We start from the raw sequence: 21,444 nt of genomic DNA on the forward strand, positions 1-21,444 counted from the left end.
AAGGGATACTAGGGTGTTATCAACAAGGATGAGGTCAGGCTTTCAGGAATAACCTGTAGAACCTCACAAGCTGGTTCTGCTCCAGTCTGCCATCCATTGACACTGGGGTTTACTGGATAGACTGGGCATTGTGGATTTGGCAGTGGTTCTGATAGCATTGAGAAACAGAGCAACTTGCTTTTCAAAGCAGAGCTTTTCCAATTCTACCAGCAGCTCTGGGTTGCTCAGGAGGTGAATCAGAGCCTGGGGGTGGATGAAGATCCCAGTTCCAGTGCTTTCTATCATCATTGTATAGGCTGACCAGGCTGACCTCTGACAAGCCACCCTGGTTGAAGGAGGTGGAATAGCTACAGACACATGTGGGAATTGTTTTCAGAGGGACAATCAGGGACCTGGGAGCTATGGAGGTAAATGTATCTCTGAAGGACTTGAAGATAATATTTGTAACATAACCGAGGCTCTGAGGAGAGCTAACTTGTATCCATGGTTCATGGATGATGGTGCCCTCAAGTTTTGAAGCAGTGAACTTGTCCATAACATGAACTGTGTGGCATGTTTGGGCAGGGGGAGAGAACCAATCAGCTTGTAGGTACCATCTATTGTTTGATATCTGTTTTTGTTCGAGTCTTTGGACATTGCTGAGGGTCATTGACAAGTAGGGTCACACATTTGAAAATGGTGCCACCACTCAAAATACTGATGCATTTCAACATTAACATGTAATAAGCTCTGGTATATGGTAAGGTAACATGTATGTTGACTAGATGGGAGGAGAGTCTGAACAACTTAGGGCAAAGTATGTATTTTTGTCAAAGTATTTGTTGAGATAGAATTCAGTAGAATGCTCGAAGGAGTTGTATGCTGTCAATCAATTATCTGCAGTTTGCCTGAAGTGAGGTATGAGATGTGTGAACACCCGGACCTGACTGAATGGGATGACATCACCAAGATGTTGGCCATTCACTCTCTTTGCACACCTAAGGATATGTAGGTGTGTTGCATCTTCAGCTGCTATGTCAAAACATTGTATGTAGACCAAAAAATGGTCTGTCCACAACCATCTTACCCCTCTCTTGCCAAAAGGGTGCATCAGGAGATGGAGCTGGCCAACAACATGACCTAAGATACTCTTGTGAGTGACATGGAAAAGTAGTGTGGACCATGATCCTTTCAGGCTGCTCTCTGGCCATTTGAAATGGGGGTCCACATTGATAATAGCTGCATCATAGCGGCCAAGGGTCCAGGTCTTGCAAGGTGGAGAACAGAAGAGAGTCTGGGCAGGGAGGATGTCTGTGATATCATGTATCACCATGTTCTGCAGCCACATCTTGTACCAAACCTGCAGATCAGTAAAAGGCAGGGTTGAAGAGCTTGATCCCCGACATTGCCCACTTATAGTGTGCACAGAGCTTGGTCCATACACCTTCTCACAATTTAGAAAATTGACAAGGGCAGCTTGGAGGTCAAGTAGTCCAAACTTCTTGGCAGCACCATCAACACTAATGTGTTGCAAGGGTGGGTCATAGGAAAGGTTGATCACCATACCATCTGTGATAAAACTATGCAAGGGGAAGGGAATGGAGTCTGGATCTTGGGTCCTGAGGCACGCAGAGATGGCAAAGTAATTGGTGATGGGCCACATGGGACCTGGTGTCTTGGAAACTAGATCTGCCTCCTTGCAATCACTGATCTCACTGTTGCCATCATCAGAACTCCCATCCTCAACCTCCAAGGACTTTTCTTCTGCATGACCATGGGAGTGAGTCTTCGATTCATATAATGATGTTGTGAGTTCAAATGTCCTACATTTTTCAGTGCAATCAAGGTACTGGCAAATTTGAGGATCGTAGTTATTGTTACTGCTAGCTGATGTGGGTGTCTTGATCTCTGATACATGGGTGTGTTCAGTTACATCGGCAGTCCATTGGATGGTGACCCCAACATGCTTCACACTTGGTATGATGCTCTGCATGAGTTCTAACTTGGGGATGTGCCAATTGTCGATGGGCTTGTTTCCCTTACCACATTGTGCACTGTGATTGAGTATTGACTGCTTGTGCATGTGAAACTCATCCAGTACAGAAGATATTATACAAAGATTGTCATCATCAATGCAGTAAGCTTGGACTCAGTATTGGAAGTCCATGAGTGCACAAATAGCAGTAATAATTTTGGGAGGGGCTGGTCCAGCAATAACACTGATGATGTAATGTTGGACATCATGGTGCACACATCCAGTCACCTGCTTCAGCTTAGCAACACCACCTTTAAAGTGATGGAACCCTGCAGTAGGCTGTAAAACTGAGAAGCAAAAGTTGATTTCAGCTTCACCAACCGCATTTATGCACCACTTCATGTTGTGGTCCCAAAATTCCTTGTGCAGGTGGTGAAGGGGCTCTTGAGTTATAAAAGTGCTTGGACAAGAAAGCAGAATGTCCCTCCAAAATGGGTCACTAACTCTGCTGAGGTGAAAGCACTGTGCTTCGTGAAAGAAGACTTGGATGTTTGTAGGGTGGACCTTTGATTTCACCACTGTGAGCTGAGCCAAAGTGGTGGACATGGTTCATGGCTCATGTTGGAATGGGTCTCCAAACTGTTTGTACATCGCCATGGTGATCAGGGAAGTCTTTCCCCCAACAGCTGCGAGCATGGCAGCCTTGGGAGTGTTGGCAATATCACCTGCAATTGGTGTGAAACAGTACCACATGTGCCCCAGAGGATCTGGTAACATAATGCTGAGTTTGGCAGCTTGCTTGACAGGTTCAAGTATGATATCCAGGTATTCATGAATGAGCCTATCTTTGAGGAGGCCACACATACACTTGTTCTTGTGCACAAACTTGGGGATGGGGAGGAGAGCAGCAAGCATAAATGAGTTGGATGACAATTTTAGGTGTGTGGGCATCTTGATATTTGCTAGGCTGATGAGAAGTGGATGAGCAACTCTGCCACCACATAAAGTAGTAATATTTGTCTTGTCTGAAGAAAGTATCATGCCAAGAAGAGTCACTCCACTCAGAAGCTGTGACTGGGGTATGTCAATTGAATAAAAGGATCTATAACTTGCAGTGGAAACATACCTGCATACACCAAGCATCATCAGCAGTCATCCACTCTGTATACACCCTACAAAGCTTCTTGGGCATATTGTATACATGCCTCGGAATGAAATCAAGCTGGTCAGAGAACAAAGGGTGCTTGAGGAGCCACACAATGCATTCCAGGGGATCACACCAGTACAAGTGCACAGGGTGTTTGGTTGGCCGTGAAGGAGTAATCTCCATTGAGTGCCAGCACAGCCCACCAGGGAGTAACTCAGCCAGCCCATGAAGTGCTCTGGCTGTATGAAAGGAAATATTTAGTAGCTGTATCTGGTGCACATCAATAATGATCTTCAGAGAGAATAGGGACAGGCTTATGATTGACAATGACAAGAAAGAGTCTATAGCTCTCATGCTCAGGCCTGAACAAAGTAACCATGATGCCAGCTCCCATTCATTGTGGGAGTTGAAGGGGTAGTACAGATTTGATGCCTGTAGGTTGCTGAACTGGTTGCCATTAAATTTGTCCATAAATGTTGGGCCAAGTCCAAATGTTTTAGCTGCACCCTCAAAGTCATCTGTTGCCATATGAACAAAATCTGGGTAATTGTGAGTTGCATAGTCATTGGGGTTGGTGCTCATTGGGACATCTTCTAAGTGTGTTGGGTGTTGAGAGTTATGAATGTTCAAGCTTGAAGGTTGGAGAGACTTGTGAAGGCAGACTAAGTTATTGACCCAGGTATTGCACCCAGAGGACAGCTGGCTCATGTGCATTGTGACAGTACTGTGACTCTGGAAGCTGCCTTTACTGCAACTTGGACAGCAGGGCATACTCTAGATGGTCAGGCAGGCTGATTCCATGTTACATGATTATCACTTCAGTGCAAATCAGGACGTTGTTCAGATCGCTACAGAGTGTATTTCTCATATACTACCCAATCACATCCCATTCACAAACATAGTCACTCATGTCCATTTATAACCTCAATCACACACACCTTCATGCTGGATCAACCATGCCCACAGTTGAGCATCACCCAGGCAGCAAAGGACTGCCCCATAAGCCTCATGATGGCAGGTTCTCTTCCTGCAACAGTCCCTCTAGCAGTGCTGAGGTCAAAGTGGAGACAACTGGTGTCTTAGCTGAGATGTATGGAATATTGGAGTCATCCACTCACACAGTAAGTTCTTTTTTTCCTTCCTAATAACCACTCATTGATAGGTTTTCAATCTGCAGCATGAATCAAAGAGTCAGCTGAATCATGAGGCACTTCTCCTTCTTGACATAGTGTGTGCACAATGCAAAGTCTTTTGTGCAGAACAAGCTCTGGCCACATGCATCGCCCACAAATATGAATTGATGGCCAAATTGTACAAGTACAAGGCGGGCAGTGGCAAGGCAAGAGTCCATGAAAAAGATATGGAGGTCAGCTCATTATGTGTAGCAATGAAAAAATGCAGACTGGGGGAGCCTATTTTCAACATTAGTGTTCTGGCCAGTGAGCTGCAGCCATCTCTCAAGTCTGATGCTATGCTATGCTTGCTCTTTTCTTTTGGGCCACTATTTTACTTCTGCTGGATCTTGATAGGCACAGTTATTGAGCATGCTGGTAGTCAAATACTTGCCATTCATCTAGACTAGTACTATCCATTACTTTCCTGTACTTATCAAAAAATGCTGTATGTTATGTCTGTGTGTTGTTGCCTTCATGCACAGGAACAAAGTTAGATCTACCAAGTTCTCTACTACAGTGGGAATCTAGGTTGCTGTATTAGCTAGGTGTGTCTGTTCTCTTGTATGCTAGGTAGCTATTGGTCTTTGGATTGCTGGTATCACTGGTGTGGCTTACTCAGGTGCTATGAGTTGCTTGGATGCTGGCCACTACTTTGGGCAAGTCTGGTGTAGTCTACTCTGGCACTATGAGTTGCTAGGATGCTTGACATTGCTTTGGACTAATTTGGAATTGTGCAAATACTATGGGCAGCTATGAGTTACTAACACATTTTTGTGTTTTGCTGATGCACAAGGCCAGACTTGTTGCCCAGGGGTACTCACAGGTTGAAGGTGTTGATTACTTTGATACATTTACATTTGCACCAGTAGCAATGCTCATGTCCATCTGTGTTGTGCTTGTGATGGCCACTGTGGGACATGACTTCTGGGAAGCATGCAACTAGAGGAAGGCTGTAGAGAGAATTCCCTAGGAACATCCCAAGGGGTGCTGGATGGAAGGAGAAGCCAAGGATAAATCTAGAAGGGGAGGGGAATTCATGCAAGGGCCACAGAATTTAATTCTGGAGGGATGTGGACATGCAAGGAACAGCAAGATGGGTATACAAAATTCTGAGAAACCATTATGTGATGAGAAGAGTGTATTTGAGGTGAGAGGGATACAGGATAAGGTGTGCAGGATTGGAAGACACAGGAGACATGAGGACCACTGGAGACACTGTAGACACTGTAGACTCAACATATGCACTTAGACTCTGGGAACTCTCAAACTTGCAGAACACACACAGATAGTGACCCTAGAAGTTGGTGGTATATTTCTGACATTATGGTAGAATTATATAGCACAAGGGATGTAGGTACAAGTCAGAGTAAGGTGGGGCAGAAAAACTAAAAGACTGGAAAATAAAGGAAAGGACAACAGACATCAGCAAATTACAGATGCATGTGAAATAGTCTAGCAAGTAGTAGTTGAGAGTAAAATGGAACAACAGTAAGGGGTATCTTCCAACAGAATGATGGTACATGTACAAGTGAGAGGTGGAGCTGGTGGGAGGGGGAAGCACAGGAGGGCAGAGCATACTGGCATGAAGTCCAGCTTGCAGAATTTGGGGTGACAGGGGTAACCAGAGTTTTATAGAGATGACTAGCATGGATGAGTGGTGATGTGGGGTGGTGGCTCAGCTACTGAATTCTGGATGACCCTGGGCAAATGCAGAATTTCCAGATCAGCTCATTGGTGACTGGGTGACATGCTGAAGGTCAGGAGAAACTCTGAAGGCAGCAGGCATTGGGAGGAAACACAAGGTTATGAGCAGGAAGAATTCCAAAAGTGTCCAAAGGCCTAGAGTGATAGGGGTTTGTCAGAGGCCTGTGGAATTTAGTGACAGATTCTTGTTCCAGCCTCAGGGAGTATATGGCTCCCTACACCTCCCAGGGACTTCAAATGCTGACCATCCTTGGTCAGACTGAACTGAGATGCAACAGAGACAAGCATGGAATATTGGCAGGCATTACATAACAATGATGGCATGTGGTTGGAATTCTGCCTCATGCAGAGGGGAATTCTGCATTGTATGAGATGGCCCTGCAGAATTTAAACTCACCCAGAAGGTGGCTCACTGCTGTAAGGAATCCACATTCCTTGGACACATAAGCCCCTATCATCGACTGTTCTATGACTACCATTACATTTCTGGACCTCCTGCATCCACTGTTGTTCACATGCTACCTTCCCACACCATCACTTCCTCTTGCACAATGCTATACCCATGGCCACTGTGCTCCAGTTGCTCCCCTTCCTTTGGACTCTTTCTTTTACCATGGTCTCTGTTCCCTTTTTGTTAGTAGTATACCCTTGGCCTCTGTTCAGCCTGTCTTGTATGTACATGCTGTTGCATGGCTTTCCATTACTTGTACCCTGTCTTACTTAGGTTCTGGGTTTGCCCAGACTATAAAGCCCTGTACTTAGGTACAGAATGATACCTTTTGGCACTTGGAAGGTCACCATGAGTTTCTTTTCCACTTTGTCTACACTGCACATTTTGCATACTGCCATGCATGAACTATGCACACTGCCTGCATTTCCAGTACTACTCTGCAGACCACACCATGCATGTCACAAATTGTTACCACTACAAAGTGCTGGGTCTCACCTTCTAGTCTTGGCAGTCCAGAATCCCTCAGGACAAGCAATTCATTCCCTTCATTTTTATTGTTCTTATCTGAGCCATCTAGCTCTTATTATACAGCTACTTGGACTTTTCCTACAACTGGAGCCCACCATGAGGGATTCTGCTGTCACTTCCAGAAGGTCACTCAGGTGCACTGCTGTAGGGAATGCAGACCTTTTCCCTATGAGAAGTTGCACCTCTAGTGTGACAAAGGAAAGGTTTGAGGGTGGAAAGTGTAGGTGATGGGTTGAAGTGGGTTTGGACTTAGGGGGTGTGGCTGAGAGAACTTAGTGTCAAAAAGTTGAGAGCTGACTAAGCACATGGGTGGTCACAGCATGTGCCACATCACTTAGAGACTACAGTACAGCACAGGCAAGGATTACTGTACTACACATCACCACCTTCTCTGTGTCCTTCTTTGGGGAGAGCAAAGACATCACTGCTTCAGCTCCTTTCTGTCAAGTTCTTCTTTAGAGTCTAGAAATATCCTCTTGGGTGAGTTCCCTTTTTGTTTGTCTAAAGTACTTATCCTGCATCCAGACCAAAGCCCCTTCAGGGTTGACCCAACTCAAGCAGAACCTACCTCTTCTGGAGTCAGAGTTCTTGGCCATCAGGAAACAATTTCTTACACTTGGAGCCCACTGTGAGGGGCTTCAACTGACAACCAGGAAGTAAAGTACAACCTCAGGTGAATGGCAGCTAGGGTTGCCCACTAGGAGAGACACAAGAAAGTGAAAGAAGTGCTCAAAGCAAGGAAGAAAGCAACACCTCCCCATTTAGCTAAGTCATCTCTTGGGAAGCTCCCCACTGAAGTTCCTCTTCCAGAATCCCCAGAACCAGAAGTGCCAAAACAGACCTGAGAACCCAACTTCACAGAATATTGAACACTGGCACCAGTTATTGGATCAAACTCAGAAACATCATTCAGTTTGACAGAAGAAGCAGTGAAGCTCCTACAAGAACCACCCCCACTGCTCACAGAATTACCACTCACAGTATTCATAAAGGAGCCCAAAGATGTTCCATTTTCCATTCCTATGTTTACAGGAGCAAAAGTCAATACTACTGGCTTGGAGGACATGTACAAAGTGATCTGGGACAACAGGTGACTGATGAGCTCATTGAAGTTCATGATGCCTAAGAAAGAAAAGGAAGAAGAGTAACTGCCATTTATGACCTACTGGGACAAAGGAATGGAAAGGGTGACAGAGCAATCACCAGATAGAATCTATATCAATGACCCAAAAGTTGCAGTCCACCAAGGGCAGAGCAGAGAAAGGTTGCCCTCAAGGTCACAGATGAGGATGAAGTCAAGACATAGGTCAGGACATAGGGAGAGGTCATCCTTGAAGTTGAGGTTGAGACATGAGCCCAGGTACAGATCAACTTCCAGGTCAAGTTACAGAGCAAGGCACAGGTTGAAGTCCCATCACCATGGACATAAAAGATTGGACAAGTCGAGAAGTAGATGCCATAGGAGGTCCTACTCTATGGATAGTTCATTGAGTGACTTGAGTGAGGAGGAGGAAAGGAGAAGAAGGTATTACAGGTGCAAGGAGAAAAAGCATGAGAAGGAACATCACTTGAGGTATAGGTCTCCATCCACAGAAGCATGGGAGCCAAGGAGGAGAATGGCCCAGCCAGAGGAACTATCTGAAGGGCAATGTATCCTTAGGCTTCTCAGACAAGGCACCCTTGCATCTGACAAACCCAAGCCACTCAAGAAAATGCACTCTAGGTCTTTGGACAAAGTGCCCAAGTTCTCAGGGAAGACAGCCAATCTGGTTCCTTGTTATGCTCCCATCAGGGGTCCTGCCTTTTTTGGCTTCTCATAGTCACATGCATCACATGCCTGCTTGCATCCCTCATAATCATTGCCATCCTAGGGGCCCATATGTTGGAAGGGTCATTTGGATCTCCTGCTGCCAAGGTATTTCCAATACCAGTCGAGACTGCACCTCCCCTTTGATCTGGTGTTCCACTGCCCTCTCTGATGGACAACATGTTTACTTCTTGTTCTGGTTGACTCTTTCTGACTCACTTATGTTGCCCAAATGTTGTACTGTAGATCCAGTGTCTGGCTCCTCGCTGTGCATTGATTATGCCACCAGTATAGCCTTTGTTCCCTTGCCTATCCCCATCATATGACACCATATGACTCCTCTTGTTTAAGTTATTTGACTGATTGCTCTGTTGATTACTGCAGATACACATCGCAATGCATCATGTTGCGACTGGTATGGTACTCATACTTAGGAGTATATAAATCCCACATACTTTACCTTGTATCCTCAGTTTTTTGATAGCTTGCAACTCAGCTAACTTCCTTCTCTTTCATCCTTGTTCTCTCCCCATGTGACTGACCTAGCAGATCACCAGAGGACAGAACCTTTGTCAGACCTCAGAGATAACTGAGCCATAGGGGTTATGACATGTTCAGCCTGTAGACTCCCCCTCGCACACTTCATGCCTATTCCATTTGAAGAAGTCACTGTGCTCAGGCATAACATTCATTATCATTATCTAGAAGAAATCTACCACCTGTGCAAGAAGGCAGGGTGTACAGATGAGTATGAGTGGCCAAAGTGGGCTATCTGGTATTTGGACAACGATATGGTGAACCTGTGGATGCAACTTCTGCAAGAGACAACAGGTAGATGGGATGAGTTCATGGAGGCACTCGCAAATGTGTACCCTGGTGCAGGAGAACAAGAGAAGAGGTATGTTAAAGCAGACCTGGTTGATCTTGTTCAAGCACAGTCCAGGAAGATTATAGTGAGGGAAGAGGACCTCAGCAAGTATCTTCAGCAGTATGAGACCATTGCAGGCTATCTCAACAGACATTACAAGCTCACCCAAGAAGACTACAATGGTTACTTCTGGGAGGGCTTGGACCCAGAACTTCAGAAAGACACACTCAAGAACTTGAAATTTAGGAACAGTTTGTGTGATTTGGACAACCCCTAGCCTATGAACAAGGTCATATGAGAAATAAAAGAGTTTCTGAGGCATGGGTACCATACAATGAGAAGCCATGCTGCAAGGAGGGGCATCATTCAGTTATTGCCTGGGGAGGAAGCCAGGAGGATAGTGCACAAGTTAGTCCAGAGGCAGCCTCAGGTTCAGGCAGATGCACAGGCCCAATGAAGGGCAGCACCTGTACCAGCCAGAAACATTGTTGAAGGAGCATGTGAGCCACCTTCAGAAATAATCTGCTTTTTCTGTTTCCTTCAAGGACACTGCACAAGGACTTGTTGCATGTTGGAAAGGTATCACATGGCTAACAGGTGTATCATCAAAGACAATTGGGTAAAGTTTAACAATGGCATGTGTGTTCCTCAAATGGATGAGCTGATGTACCATCTGATAGACAAGTGGATGGCAAGAGACAGGAGGAGGAGAGAAGAGCAGCAAGCACCCATCATTTGTATTGAGCATGAAGAGGAACCTCCAATGAATGTGAATATATTCATAGCAGTGCACAACTCTTTCCAATGTGTCAAGAGAGCTAGGATCAAAGAGTATGCTTTGGAAGGAGAGGACATGGCCAAGGAGGTCATCTCAGAAATAGAGTATGAAGTGCAACAGGCAGATGTAGAACAAGCATTTGTGGCAGCATGGAGGGAAGAAAATAAGCTCCAGTGGAAGGCCCCAAAGTTTGATGGAGTAGCAGTACCTGGAAAAGAGAGATGTACAGTGACCATGACAGCAGAGCAGGCAGGACCTAGTCAGTCTGGCTCAATGGATGCTCCTGAAGCAAGTTTAAAGGATAAGGGACAGCAACTGGACAGAAGTGCTGATCAAGATGTGGGAAGGACAGGTTATAGGTATATGAGTCTATTCAAAGACCCTACAGCAGTGACAAGGGTTTTGAACCAGTACCTGGGCCAGACCATTACAATTCCAGGAAGAGATCTACTCACCATAAGTCCAGATGTTTGGAGGGAGTTCAAGGACTGAGCAATGACAAAATGAGTAGCACTTGGTGCTACCTTCTTGGGTGCATCAGGAATGCTGGAAGGGTTGGCACAGTTGGATGATGTGAGGGCTTTTGAGTGTGGTATAGGAGAAGAGAGGTTCACACAGATGGATTCAATGCCACCAGTACCTGGACCAGACTGTTACAATTCCAGGAAGAGATCTACTCACCATAAGTCCAGATGTTTGGAGGGAGTTCAAGGACCAAGCAATGACAAAATGAGTAGCACTTGGTGCTACCTTCTTGGGTGCATCAGGAATGCTGGAAGGGTTGGCACAGTTGGATGATGTGAGGGCTTTTGAGTGTGGTATAGGAGAAGAGAGGTTCACACAGATGAATTCAATGCCACCAGTACCTGGACCAGACTGTTACAATTCCAGGAAGAGATCTACTCACCATAAGTCCAGATGTTTGGAGGGAGTTCAAGGACCAAGCAATGACAAAATGAGTAGTGCTTGGTGCTACCTTCTTGGGCATGTTGGGAATGCTGGAAGGGTCAGCACAGTCAGATGATGTGAGGGCTTTTGAGTGTGGTATAGGAGAAGAGAGGTTTGCACAGACAGATTCAATGCCACCAGCACCTGGACCAGACCATTACAGTTCCAGGAAGAGATCTACTCACCATAAGTCCAGATGTTTGGAGGGAGTTCAAGGACTGAGCAATGACAAAACGAGTAGCACTTGGTGCTACCTTCTTGGGTGCATTGGGAATGCTGGAAGGGTCAGCACAGTTGGATGATGTGAGGGCTTTTGAGTGTGGTATAGGAGAAGAGAGGTTCATGCAGATGGATTCAATGCCACTTATAATGGTAGAGGTCAAGCTGGCTGGGAAGGTCATGCTAGAAGGGATCCTTGACAGCAGTTCACAGATAGTGGCTTTGCAACTGGAAATAGCTGAAGTTCTGCATCTCCCCATCAAGAGAGATAGCCAAATCAACATGGAAGCTGTGAACCAGTTGAAGGATGAAATGCTGGGCCTGGTGTGAGATGCTTCACTCAGGATCAGTCCAGCAGAAGTGCAAGTGCTGATTCAAGTCATCAAGTTGGCTCCCTTCAATATCCTCCTGGGCAGGCCATTCCTATGCACAATTTGGGCTAGGACACAAGACTTTAGAAATGGGCAACAGACTGTCAAGTTTACAGATCTGGAGACAGACAAGAGGATCCAGATCTCACTGAGACCTAGAAGGTCCCTTGCACAGTTCCCTCAGTTTAGGGATGCAGTTTTGCAGAAGGAGTATGTTCAGAGGATTGGGCACAAACCCCATGGGATGCAATGTCGACCTCAGGACAAGGGTTTTTAGACTTCATCCAGGACTTGAATAGCCAGCAAGGAGACATTTTGATGGGATTAGCCACCCCTGTAAGGCTGGGGTATCTTGCTCAGCCTATAGTGGTATATAAGAACAAATCAAGTACATACATCTCAGGCTTTGACTTGCAGTTTCAAGATATAACTGAAAACTGAAAACAAGAATTGACATTAGACATAGAGGCGACCAGCCATAGAGTTTCCTTGAGATTGAGCATGAATAATGCACTGACTTTTCCTGCAGGTATAAAAATCAGATCACAAGATGTTTGTCATAGAGACACAGGACAGTATCATAGAGATGAACCTTTTTGTAAGGGATGCAAAGAAAGAGGAATGGATAGAAGCATTGAGGAAGAAGGTCAAAGTGAAGAAATAGAGATTGAATGCCCAGGGGCAAGACTGAAAGGTTACAAGATGATGTTCACAATGACAGAGGAGGACTTTGAGTCCTCAGATTTATGTTTCAAATCTTATTTGGTAGAGTCTGACCACTGAGCTACAGGATGAGGAAGAGTGGGTAAAGCAAGTGATGAAGTACAAACCCATGGTGAAGAAGGTTTGGCCAGTTGCAATGGAGATGCCAGCAGAGTTCAGAGTTGAGAGGAGAGAAGTGGGGGACCCTTTAGCTAACCTCCCCCAGATACCAGTTAATCCCCCAGAGTTCACACCCAGGAAATGACTTACCCAGGAGAGAGCAGACAAGTTTGAATGGGACCCAGGCAGATTTTTATGGCCTGAAGAACTCAAACTAGTCAAGTGGCTAGTATGAGTCCATGAGATGGCCTTTGCTTGGGATGCAAATGAAAGGGGGATGTTCCAAGAGGACATGTTCCTGCCTCTCAAGATTCTGATGGTCCCACACAAGCCATGGGTATATTGGAATATTCCCATTCTACTGGAAATCTATGGGGACATCATGCAAATAATCAAGGAGAAGATCATGGCAGGAGTTTACAAACCATTGACTTCATCTTATCAATCAAGATGGTTTTGCATAGTGAAGATGGATGGGAAATCACTGTGGCTGGTCCACAACTTACAGCTGCTCAACACAGTCTTGATACAAGATTCAGGAGTTCCCCCACACATGGAGTGTATCATGGAAGAGTTCACAGGACAAGCAGTGTATGGCATGTATGACCTTATGGTCAGATACGACCATCAAGTGATCCATGAAGACTATCATGACCTTACAACCTTTCAGACACCAATTGGCATGTTCAGGTTGACCAAACTCCCCATGGGCTACATGAACACTGTACAAGTGTTCCATGGGGATGTGTCATTTACACTCAGGGAGGAAACACTGGAAGTAACCATGCCATTCATTGACAACATACCAGTAAAAGGACTGTGATTGAGGTACATGCAAGAGGATGGAATGTATGAAATGATTGAAGGGAATTCAGGAATCAGGAGGTTCATATGGGACCACCTTGTCACTACTAATCAGGTTCTACAGCACCTTGAGCACACCAGAGCTACCATCTCTGCAAAGAAATTTGCAGTAGCAGTCCCACCTATCACCATAGTGGGACACAAGGTTTTGTACAAAGGCCAAATACCTGATGAATCCAAGGTACAGAAGATTTGAGATTGGCCCTATTGCAAGAATGTCATGGAAGTGCGAGGTTTCTTAGGCCTCTGCAGCTACTGTTGCATCTTCATTCAAGACTTTGCAAAAAGGGCAAAACTGTTGATCAAATTGACCAAGAAGGGAGTAGTCTTCAGATTCGACAAAGTACATGAAGCAGCAATGGATGACTTGAAGGAAGCACTCGCCAACTCACCAGTGTTAAAACTGATAGATTACAAGTCAGGACAACAAGTCATTCTGGCTGTTGATACCTTGCACATGGCAGTAGGCTACCTACTTTTACAGGTCAGAGAAGATTCAAAGCATTGTCCATCAAGGTTTGGGTTGATTGTGTTCAATGAAAGGGAAAGTCATTATAGCCAGGCAAAGCTAGAGTTGTTCAGTCTATTTCACATGCTTTGGGACATATGCAACCACATATTTGGAGTCAAAGATTTAGCTGTGGAAGTCAACACCAAGTATATCAAGGGTATGATCAATAGCCCTGACCTGCAACCAAATGCAACCATCAATTGATGGATTGCTGGTATACTCCTTTTTGAGTTTGAACTGATACACATACCAGTGGAGAAGCATAGAGGCCCAGATGGGTTATTGAGGAAACCTTGAGTGGATGAGGATCCAGAACCAGAGGACAACTATGAAGACTGGATTGATGAGGTAGGATCATTTGCAGTTGAACTCCTCAACCCTCAGCACAATGAACAAGAAGAAGCCTTTTTCCAAAGTCAAAAGGTTGTTGAACTGAAACTAGGATGGATCCCCTATGTTGGAGAGCAGAGATTGGAGAAGTTGAATGAAGTGACCAAGACCCTGGTGGTTTTATCGCAGGCATCAGGGATGGATGCTACTGCTGATATAGAAATCCCTAGGACAGAGAAAGGGAAGTGGCAAGATGATCAGTTGGAAGTAGTTCACAAGTTCCTTGAAGATCAACAGTGACTGCCCAGAATGTCAGACCTAGATCTGAGCTTGCTGGTCAAGTATGCAGCAAGATTCTTCTCAAAGAATGGAGATCTATGGCATCAAGAACTGAGGGGACAGCATCAAGTAGTACCCACATACAAGAAATGCCTGGAGTTGATGAAGCAAGCATATGATGATTTGGATCAAGACATACAATGGTTCCTCCATACCTGCTACAAATGTCAAATTCAATGCATGGACAAGATACATATCCCACCTGTCATAGCCATGCCCAAGCCTCTGTTTTACAAGGCATACATGGATTCAATGGTGATGCTGAAGTTGAATGGGTTCTGGTACATAGTAGGTGTTCCCTGACTTTGTATCCTGAGTGCAGATGCTGCATGCAGAACAGGACAAACCTTAGGACAATTCATATTCAAACAGATCTTGTGTTGGTGGGGTGCCATAGGGGAGATTGTCATGGACAATGACTCTGCATTCAAACAGGCCCTTGCTTACGTCACAAAGAAGTACAATATCAATATCAGGCATATAAAGATCTTGGCATACAATTCTCAGGCCAATGGCATTGTCAAGAGAAGACATCTCACTGTTCGAGAAGCTCTCATCAAGACTTGTGAGGGTGAAGTGGGCAAATGGTCATCATATGCACCATCAGTGTTCTGGGCTGAAAGGGTGATGACACAAAAGTCAATGAAACTTTTGCTGTATCAGATGGTCCATGGGATCGAGCCAAGATTGCAATTCAACTTTGCCAAAGTGACTTTTCTGATGAATTGGGACAAGGATAAGTATTTGACTGAAGAACTGATATCATATAGGTGCTGCCAGCTGCAGCGAAGACAAGAAGACTTAGAGCAGGTTTGTCAACAGGTATACAAGGCACAGTGCCAGATGGCAAAGGAGTTCAAGCAGAGGGTGAAGGGGTCAATACAAAGCTACAAGTTCGAACCAGGAGCACTAGTCTTAGCTCACAATATGAGAATTGAGAAGGAACTCAACCACAAGATGAAGCCAAGATACTTAGGCCCTATGGTAGTCATCAGGTGAACTGAAGGAGGCTCCTACCTATTAGCTGAGCTTGATGGCTCAATTTCTCAACTTCAATATGCCACATTTCACTTACTCCCTTATTATTCTAGGAAACAAATCTCAATAGCAGTAGAGGAACTCATGAACTGAAGTGAAGAAGAGCTGTGCAAACTCAAGGAGGAATTGATAGAGGATGAATCAATCCCCAAAACCAAAGACATCCTATGAGAAGAGGACATTGAGGGGAGTGAGTCAGGTGAGGGTATCTGAAACCTTCAGTTGTAGATATTGGTGTGCTTGTTCAACTGAGGCACTTTGACTATTGGCTCAAATTTGAGCATAATTTGGTGCAACCAGTGACTGACTTGTCCTATCAAAAAAAAAAAAAGTCACAGCTTTTGACCATTTGACAACTGCTGATTGATTCTGTGTTGGACAGGGATATACATGAGGTATGATGACAGGGCTGTTGAAGCCCAGAAAAGAGTGTGTGTAAGGTACTTAATCACACAATTTCCTCTTACCCAATGCCTTCTTGGATGTGACATGACCCTTCGAAGCCTGGTCCAACACTTTGGTTGTGAAGCACGACTGGCATTTTGGTGTTGGAGAGCGAAGGTAGCAAGGAAGGGGAGGTCAAGGTTGAGGTGATTGGAGCCAAATTGGAGGAGGATGCACCAGAAGTTGAGGGAGGAGGAGTTGGACTAGGGGATGGAGACTTGACACAAGCATGTTTTGAAGCATGAGAAGGCCTTTGGGTGATTTTGATGATGGGTTTGGCAGGGTACTGAGGAGGAGTGAGAGCCAGAGGGGTAGGGCCCATGCAAAGTGCCTGGACCCAGGCTTGGGACTGCACTGAGTTGTTCTAGAGTGGCATCAACAAGGGAGCCTTTAGGTTGAGAGAGAGGAGGAAAACATGCACATATAGAGGGCAGGTATAATGAAGTTGGCAGCAGCATGCACACTTGAGCCCTAGGGCTCCAGAACAGACAGCTTGAGCAATGTGACACTGGTTGCAGGGGACAGGCAGGTAGATAGGAAAGCCACCATCCTTCGAGGTATGCTTGACAAGCTCAATGTGCCAGTCCAGATGATACATGTGCCATTGGAGACCAGATTCTCCAAGATGGTCTGCATTCTGGGCCTTGAGAAGTCAGCTATGCAGCAGAGAGGAACCAAAGAAGTTAAGGCTTACTGATGGACAATTGAGAGACATGTGGCCAGTCAAGGGAGAGTCAGCAGGAAGATGATCAGGGCCAGGCTCAAAGGCATTGAGTGCCTGGTGAGTAGGTGTGGTAGGGTCTGCCAGTGTGGCAGCATCTGGGACAGAGGCCAGACAGTCAGGTGAAACAGTTGGCATGAGAGGGGATGGAGGGTCCAGAGGATTGGGGAGCAAAGGAGAGGGTGTGTGAGAAGGCATGATGGTGGATGTGGACAATGGGATGTCTGGGAGCATGTTGAAGGTTGGGAGGTCGAGAGTGGGGCTGGGGTCCAGTTCCTGGATGATGATGGTCACAGGTGTGGGCTCTGCAGGGGTGTGGTCAACCAAGGCAGTAGTGGCTGCAGGTGCCAGCTTGTCTTGAATGATGTCAACAGGAGGAGTGTCAACCAGTCATGCAAGGGAGGTGACAGCTTGGGGCTCAGGAATTGGAGTAGGTGGCAACAGTCCCTAGGGCAAAAGGGTGGTGTCAATGGAAAGACAGTCGAGAAAAAGAAAAAGGGAATGCACCATGAGGGATGCCAATTGTGCCAGCAACATGTTCCTTGACTCATTCCCACCCTGCAATTATCCCAGTAGAAGCTGGAGGATGGAGGCAGCACATGCAAGGTTGTCAGCTGGGAGGCCAGCATTGGGAGGTGGGTTGTTGGGGTTGGACAACATGGGAGCAAGGGTGAGAAAAAGATGAGGGAGGAAAAGTGGAAGGAATGTGCAGGGTAGCTTAGATAAGAAGAAGGGGAGACTGGTGGGAAGTCAATTGAACCAGATTGATTATCACCAGAAGTCAGAACCTTCACTCGATGCAGCAGCAGTCTTACACAGTGGTTGTTTCAATGTTATCAGACACTTGAAAGAGTATTCTAAAGTGAAAACAAAATATTTTCTTATGAAATGGATTACAAGCATGTTATAATTTTTTATTCTGAGTGGACTGATGAATTTTGTCTAAAGTTTATATGATGACAAACATTAAAGCATCTATCTAAATGTGATTGAAAGGTAAATATTAGGAGGACATCAAAAGATTATTGATAATAATATCTTAGTCAAAAGGTACAAACAATAATGAAAAATTAAAATCAGAAATTGCTTCTAAGCCACGCATGATTTAATATTATGTAATGTATTATGGGGTGTATCAAAATAAAATATTTCCTATAAAATACAGCCTTTTTGTGTGCAAAATATTTTATTTCGATGGATCTCATAATACATTACATAATATTAAATCATGTGTGGCTTGGAAGCAATTTCTGATTTTAATTTTTCACTATTGTTCATACCTTTTGACTAAGATATTATTATCAATAATCTTTTGATGTCCTCCTGATATTTACCTTTCAATCACATTTAGATAGATGCTTTAATGTTTGTCATCATATAAACTTTAGACAAAATTCATCAGTCCACTCAGAATAAAAAATTATAACATGCTTGTAATCCATTTCATAAGAAAATATTTTGTTTTCACTTTAGAATACTCTTTCAAGTGTCCGATAACATTGAAACAACCACAGTGTTATGGTCTAGACACACTCAAAGAGCCATAGCACTCTTAATATATTCTCATTTCTTTCCTTTCGTGTTACAGCACTTACAAACATTCTACACTAGGAAGGGTGACAGTCCAAAATTGAATGAGCCAACTAAGTATGAAGGATAATGGCAGACCATGAGGGAAATGCCCAACTACATAAACACCCTCAGTGGTCACTGCACATCTGTGAAAGGTCACTACAGGAGAGGTATGCAGAACTGGAATAAGCATGAAGAGACATGAACCTGGTAGAAGCAGCACTGGAAGAGAAGCTTAGCCATGGTAGCTGTGTGAACAGGTGACCTGTTCTGTTTCAATTTGAATGCATTTTACAGTGAGGATCAGGTACCCTAGCACAAGAAAAAAGTGGATTGATGGAGGACAAATGTCTGAGGTTGAGCAAGGGCCCATATTCACACCCATCAGGGTTGAAGACCTATCTTCAAAGTAGACTCAAGAAGCTATGAGTTCAAGGTGAAGTGTTCTGTTGTGGTTCGAATATATACTATGTCAAAATGTTTTGTTTTCAGCATCAGAAAGGTGGAGAGAGGGAACAGAAAGCTCTTGGATGTATATAGAAAAATGTTCACTGATGGAGTCTACAGGTACATATGAAGAGACAGGGATACTAGAAACATGAGCTGAAGGCTGCTGGTATCATTATGTACCATAGGACTGAGCTAAAAGGGATGAGACCATGCTCTTCATCTTGGCCACCAGATGAAATTTGTTCCTGTGTGTGATGCACAAACCCAGGAGTCGAGAGAGGGGCCAGTGTACCATAAAAAGAACATGGGGTCAAGCAGAAGAAGTCTCCTGGGGTTCAAGTTTTTGTTTTTCTTGGTTTCATTTCTGCTAAGTCATCTTAAGGATGAAATGGAGTTGAGAGTGCACAAAGCACTCTCATAGGATTGTGAATATGTTGCTGATAGAGGGTTTTACAGGTATATAATAATCTTTGAGCTGGGTCATATATACAGAGGGTCACTGTCATAGTTGTGCCTTGACCCCAGCTGGACTCAGTCTCACACTTGTTCAGTCTGGCCTTGGCCTTGCCAGTTCCTTATCCCCAGATGTCCTAGTGCAATGAACACTGCTTTGCAATGTGTCACTTCAGTTGATCTCTGCCTGGTCTTGTCCCTGGTCTGCCCTGTCCTGGTCTCCATTACCTTAGTCATACCTTACTAATACCATTCTTACCAATCATCTTAGCAATCTTTGCAAGACTGGCATTACCAGTCTCCATACTATAGCTACTTCTAGTATATAAAGGCTTAGATACTTGGCCTGTACTCCCTCAGTCTGAAATCAACAAGGTTACTCTGATAACCTCACCTTGGACTTGGACTTGGACTGAGACCCATGCAAGGGAATAGTGCTGTAACCTCAGTCACTAAGTCCAATCAGTCCACCTCTCTGTATCTTCATCTTTCCTTCTGATCCTGACCCCTTGGCCTCCAGTCCAGTCTCAACCTGGACATCCTGAACTTGACAGTCACTACCCCCAGCCACTGTGCTGTGTAAATGCCCTGTTGCAGTTCTACTGCTGACTGCATTTTGATGAGCTGTCCCTACCTCACTCCACACTCAATTTATCACTCACTTGTTCGCATGTTCAAAGTGCTCTGATCATCACTTGGGCAAAAGGTTGGCTTTGGGGGTGTGGAAAATTGAGGGTGCAAGGTGATGGAGGAGGTACAGGAGAGTTGGCTGTGAGGAGTCTTGGGGATGTTGGTGAGAGTAAGGGAGAGGTTTGAGGAGCACAGTGCAGGTTTGAGGTCAAAGGGATGCATTGTTGGAGGAAGAGGGGGTTGAGTATGGGGTAGAAGGTGACATGGGGTACAGTGAGTGAGGGGAAGGCAAGGAGAGTCAGAGGGTGTGGGTGAAAGAGGTTAGTGAGGATGGGTACACAGCTGAGCATGTCTACATGGGGAAGGGGGACAACTGAGGACAGTGTCACACACCAAAGGTGTTGTGGACATGGTTACAGCTGACTCTGCCTAACTCATTGACAAGTTGCATGCAATGTCCATGCCATGCAGATGAAGACTAAAGGCCTCATGCATAGAAAGACTGCTGGATGTTAACAGTCATCATTCACACAAGAATGAGTTGTCAGTGCTAAAGAGAAAAGAGGAAGTGAGTTAAGTGCATGTTAAAGGTTTTTAGCACCCATGTACAGCATTCTGGTTTTCATCATATCTCCACCATTTCCAAAGATATTGACTCTGTTCTCACACTCACTTAAAGTGCTCAGCCACACAGTTCTGCCTTCCAAATTTGGCAAGGATCCTTGCACCCTACACATTTCTACAGCACTCCATCCATCAGATGCTCATTTTGTTAAGTCCATCAATCATGGCCACCTCTTTGTTGATCATCTCACTTGTCTCATTTGCCAGAGACAGTGGCTATGTATATCTGCCAGGCATTCCTGCCAGCTTCCATCCATCCTGAACCCCCCTGGTTCATCCTATCATTGTCAGCCCTGTCTCATCCCATGCAGCTTGGTCAGTGTGTTCTCCTTGTCAGTATGACTTCCAGAAGGACATTCTTTGGTTGCCTCAGGTCTGTCACTCAGTTAGAAAGGTCTTATGTGGTCATTTTGGTCTCCCTGGTTGATGAAGCATATGGACTGTTCCTCCCTGCTCCCTGCACTGCATCATTCTTCCTGCATTGCAACAGCTCCAGCATAGTCTACTGTTCTCCCACCTACCTGATCACATTCATGATGAGTATGACATGCATCTTGCCTTCTTACTGCAAGATCCAGCAGAAGACATCCCCCCTTCTCCTCCTCCATCAAAGCCCTGTCCATGAAGCTTTTGTTAACTCCACTGAGAGGATGAAAGGGTGGGAGACATGATTGCTTATGCTCCCATTGCCCTACA

The 21,444-nt window shown here is 45.0% G+C and overlaps 4 protein-coding genes across 4 annotated transcripts; 2 read left to right on the forward strand and 2 right to left on the reverse strand.

The window, feature by feature from the left end:
- Positions 1-868: 868 nt before the first annotated feature.
- On the reverse strand, positions 869-3,683 carry F5J12DRAFT_906254 (uncharacterized protein; the record flags this gene model as incomplete). The annotated part of the gene is made up of 4 exons (XM_051748767.1): positions 869-2,127; positions 2,155-2,532; positions 2,698-3,028; positions 3,081-3,683. 4 exons carry the CDS (start codon positions 3,681-3,683, stop codon positions 869-871), a joined length of 2,571 nt encoding a protein of 856 aa, XP_051598694.1.
- A 374-nt stretch (positions 3,684-4,057) lies between these two features.
- Positions 4,058-4,678, forward strand: F5J12DRAFT_783741 (uncharacterized protein; the record flags this gene model as incomplete). Its single annotated transcript, XM_051742901.1, has 3 exons — positions 4,058-4,222; positions 4,264-4,467; positions 4,631-4,678. 3 exons carry the CDS (start codon positions 4,058-4,060, stop codon positions 4,676-4,678), a joined length of 417 nt encoding a protein of 138 aa, XP_051598695.1.
- A 4,957-nt stretch (positions 4,679-9,635) lies between these two features.
- On the forward strand, positions 9,636-9,911 carry F5J12DRAFT_688078 (uncharacterized protein; the record flags this gene model as incomplete). Its single annotated transcript, XM_051740341.1, has 1 exon — positions 9,636-9,911. A coding segment is annotated over one exon (276 nt), but the record flags the coding sequence as incomplete, so codon positions are not given.
- Positions 9,912-16,317: 6,406 nt separating this feature from the next.
- On the reverse strand, positions 16,318-17,556 carry F5J12DRAFT_893960 (uncharacterized protein; the record flags this gene model as incomplete). Its single annotated transcript, XM_051747699.1, has 5 exons — positions 16,318-16,662; positions 16,789-16,935; positions 16,993-17,370; positions 17,428-17,466; positions 17,527-17,556. The coding sequence occupies 5 exons, from the start codon at positions 17,554-17,556 to the stop codon at positions 16,318-16,320; spliced, it is 939 nt and encodes a 312-aa protein (XP_051598697.1).
- Positions 17,557-21,444: the final 3,888 nt, after the last annotated feature.

The sequence above is a fragment of the Pisolithus orientalis genome, assembly GCF_024613125.1.
Source record: "Pisolithus orientalis strain OTSU chromosome Unknown F5J12scaffold_20, whole genome shotgun sequence".
NCBI classification, from domain to species: Eukaryota; Fungi; Basidiomycota; class Agaricomycetes; order Boletales; family Pisolithaceae; genus Pisolithus; species Pisolithus orientalis.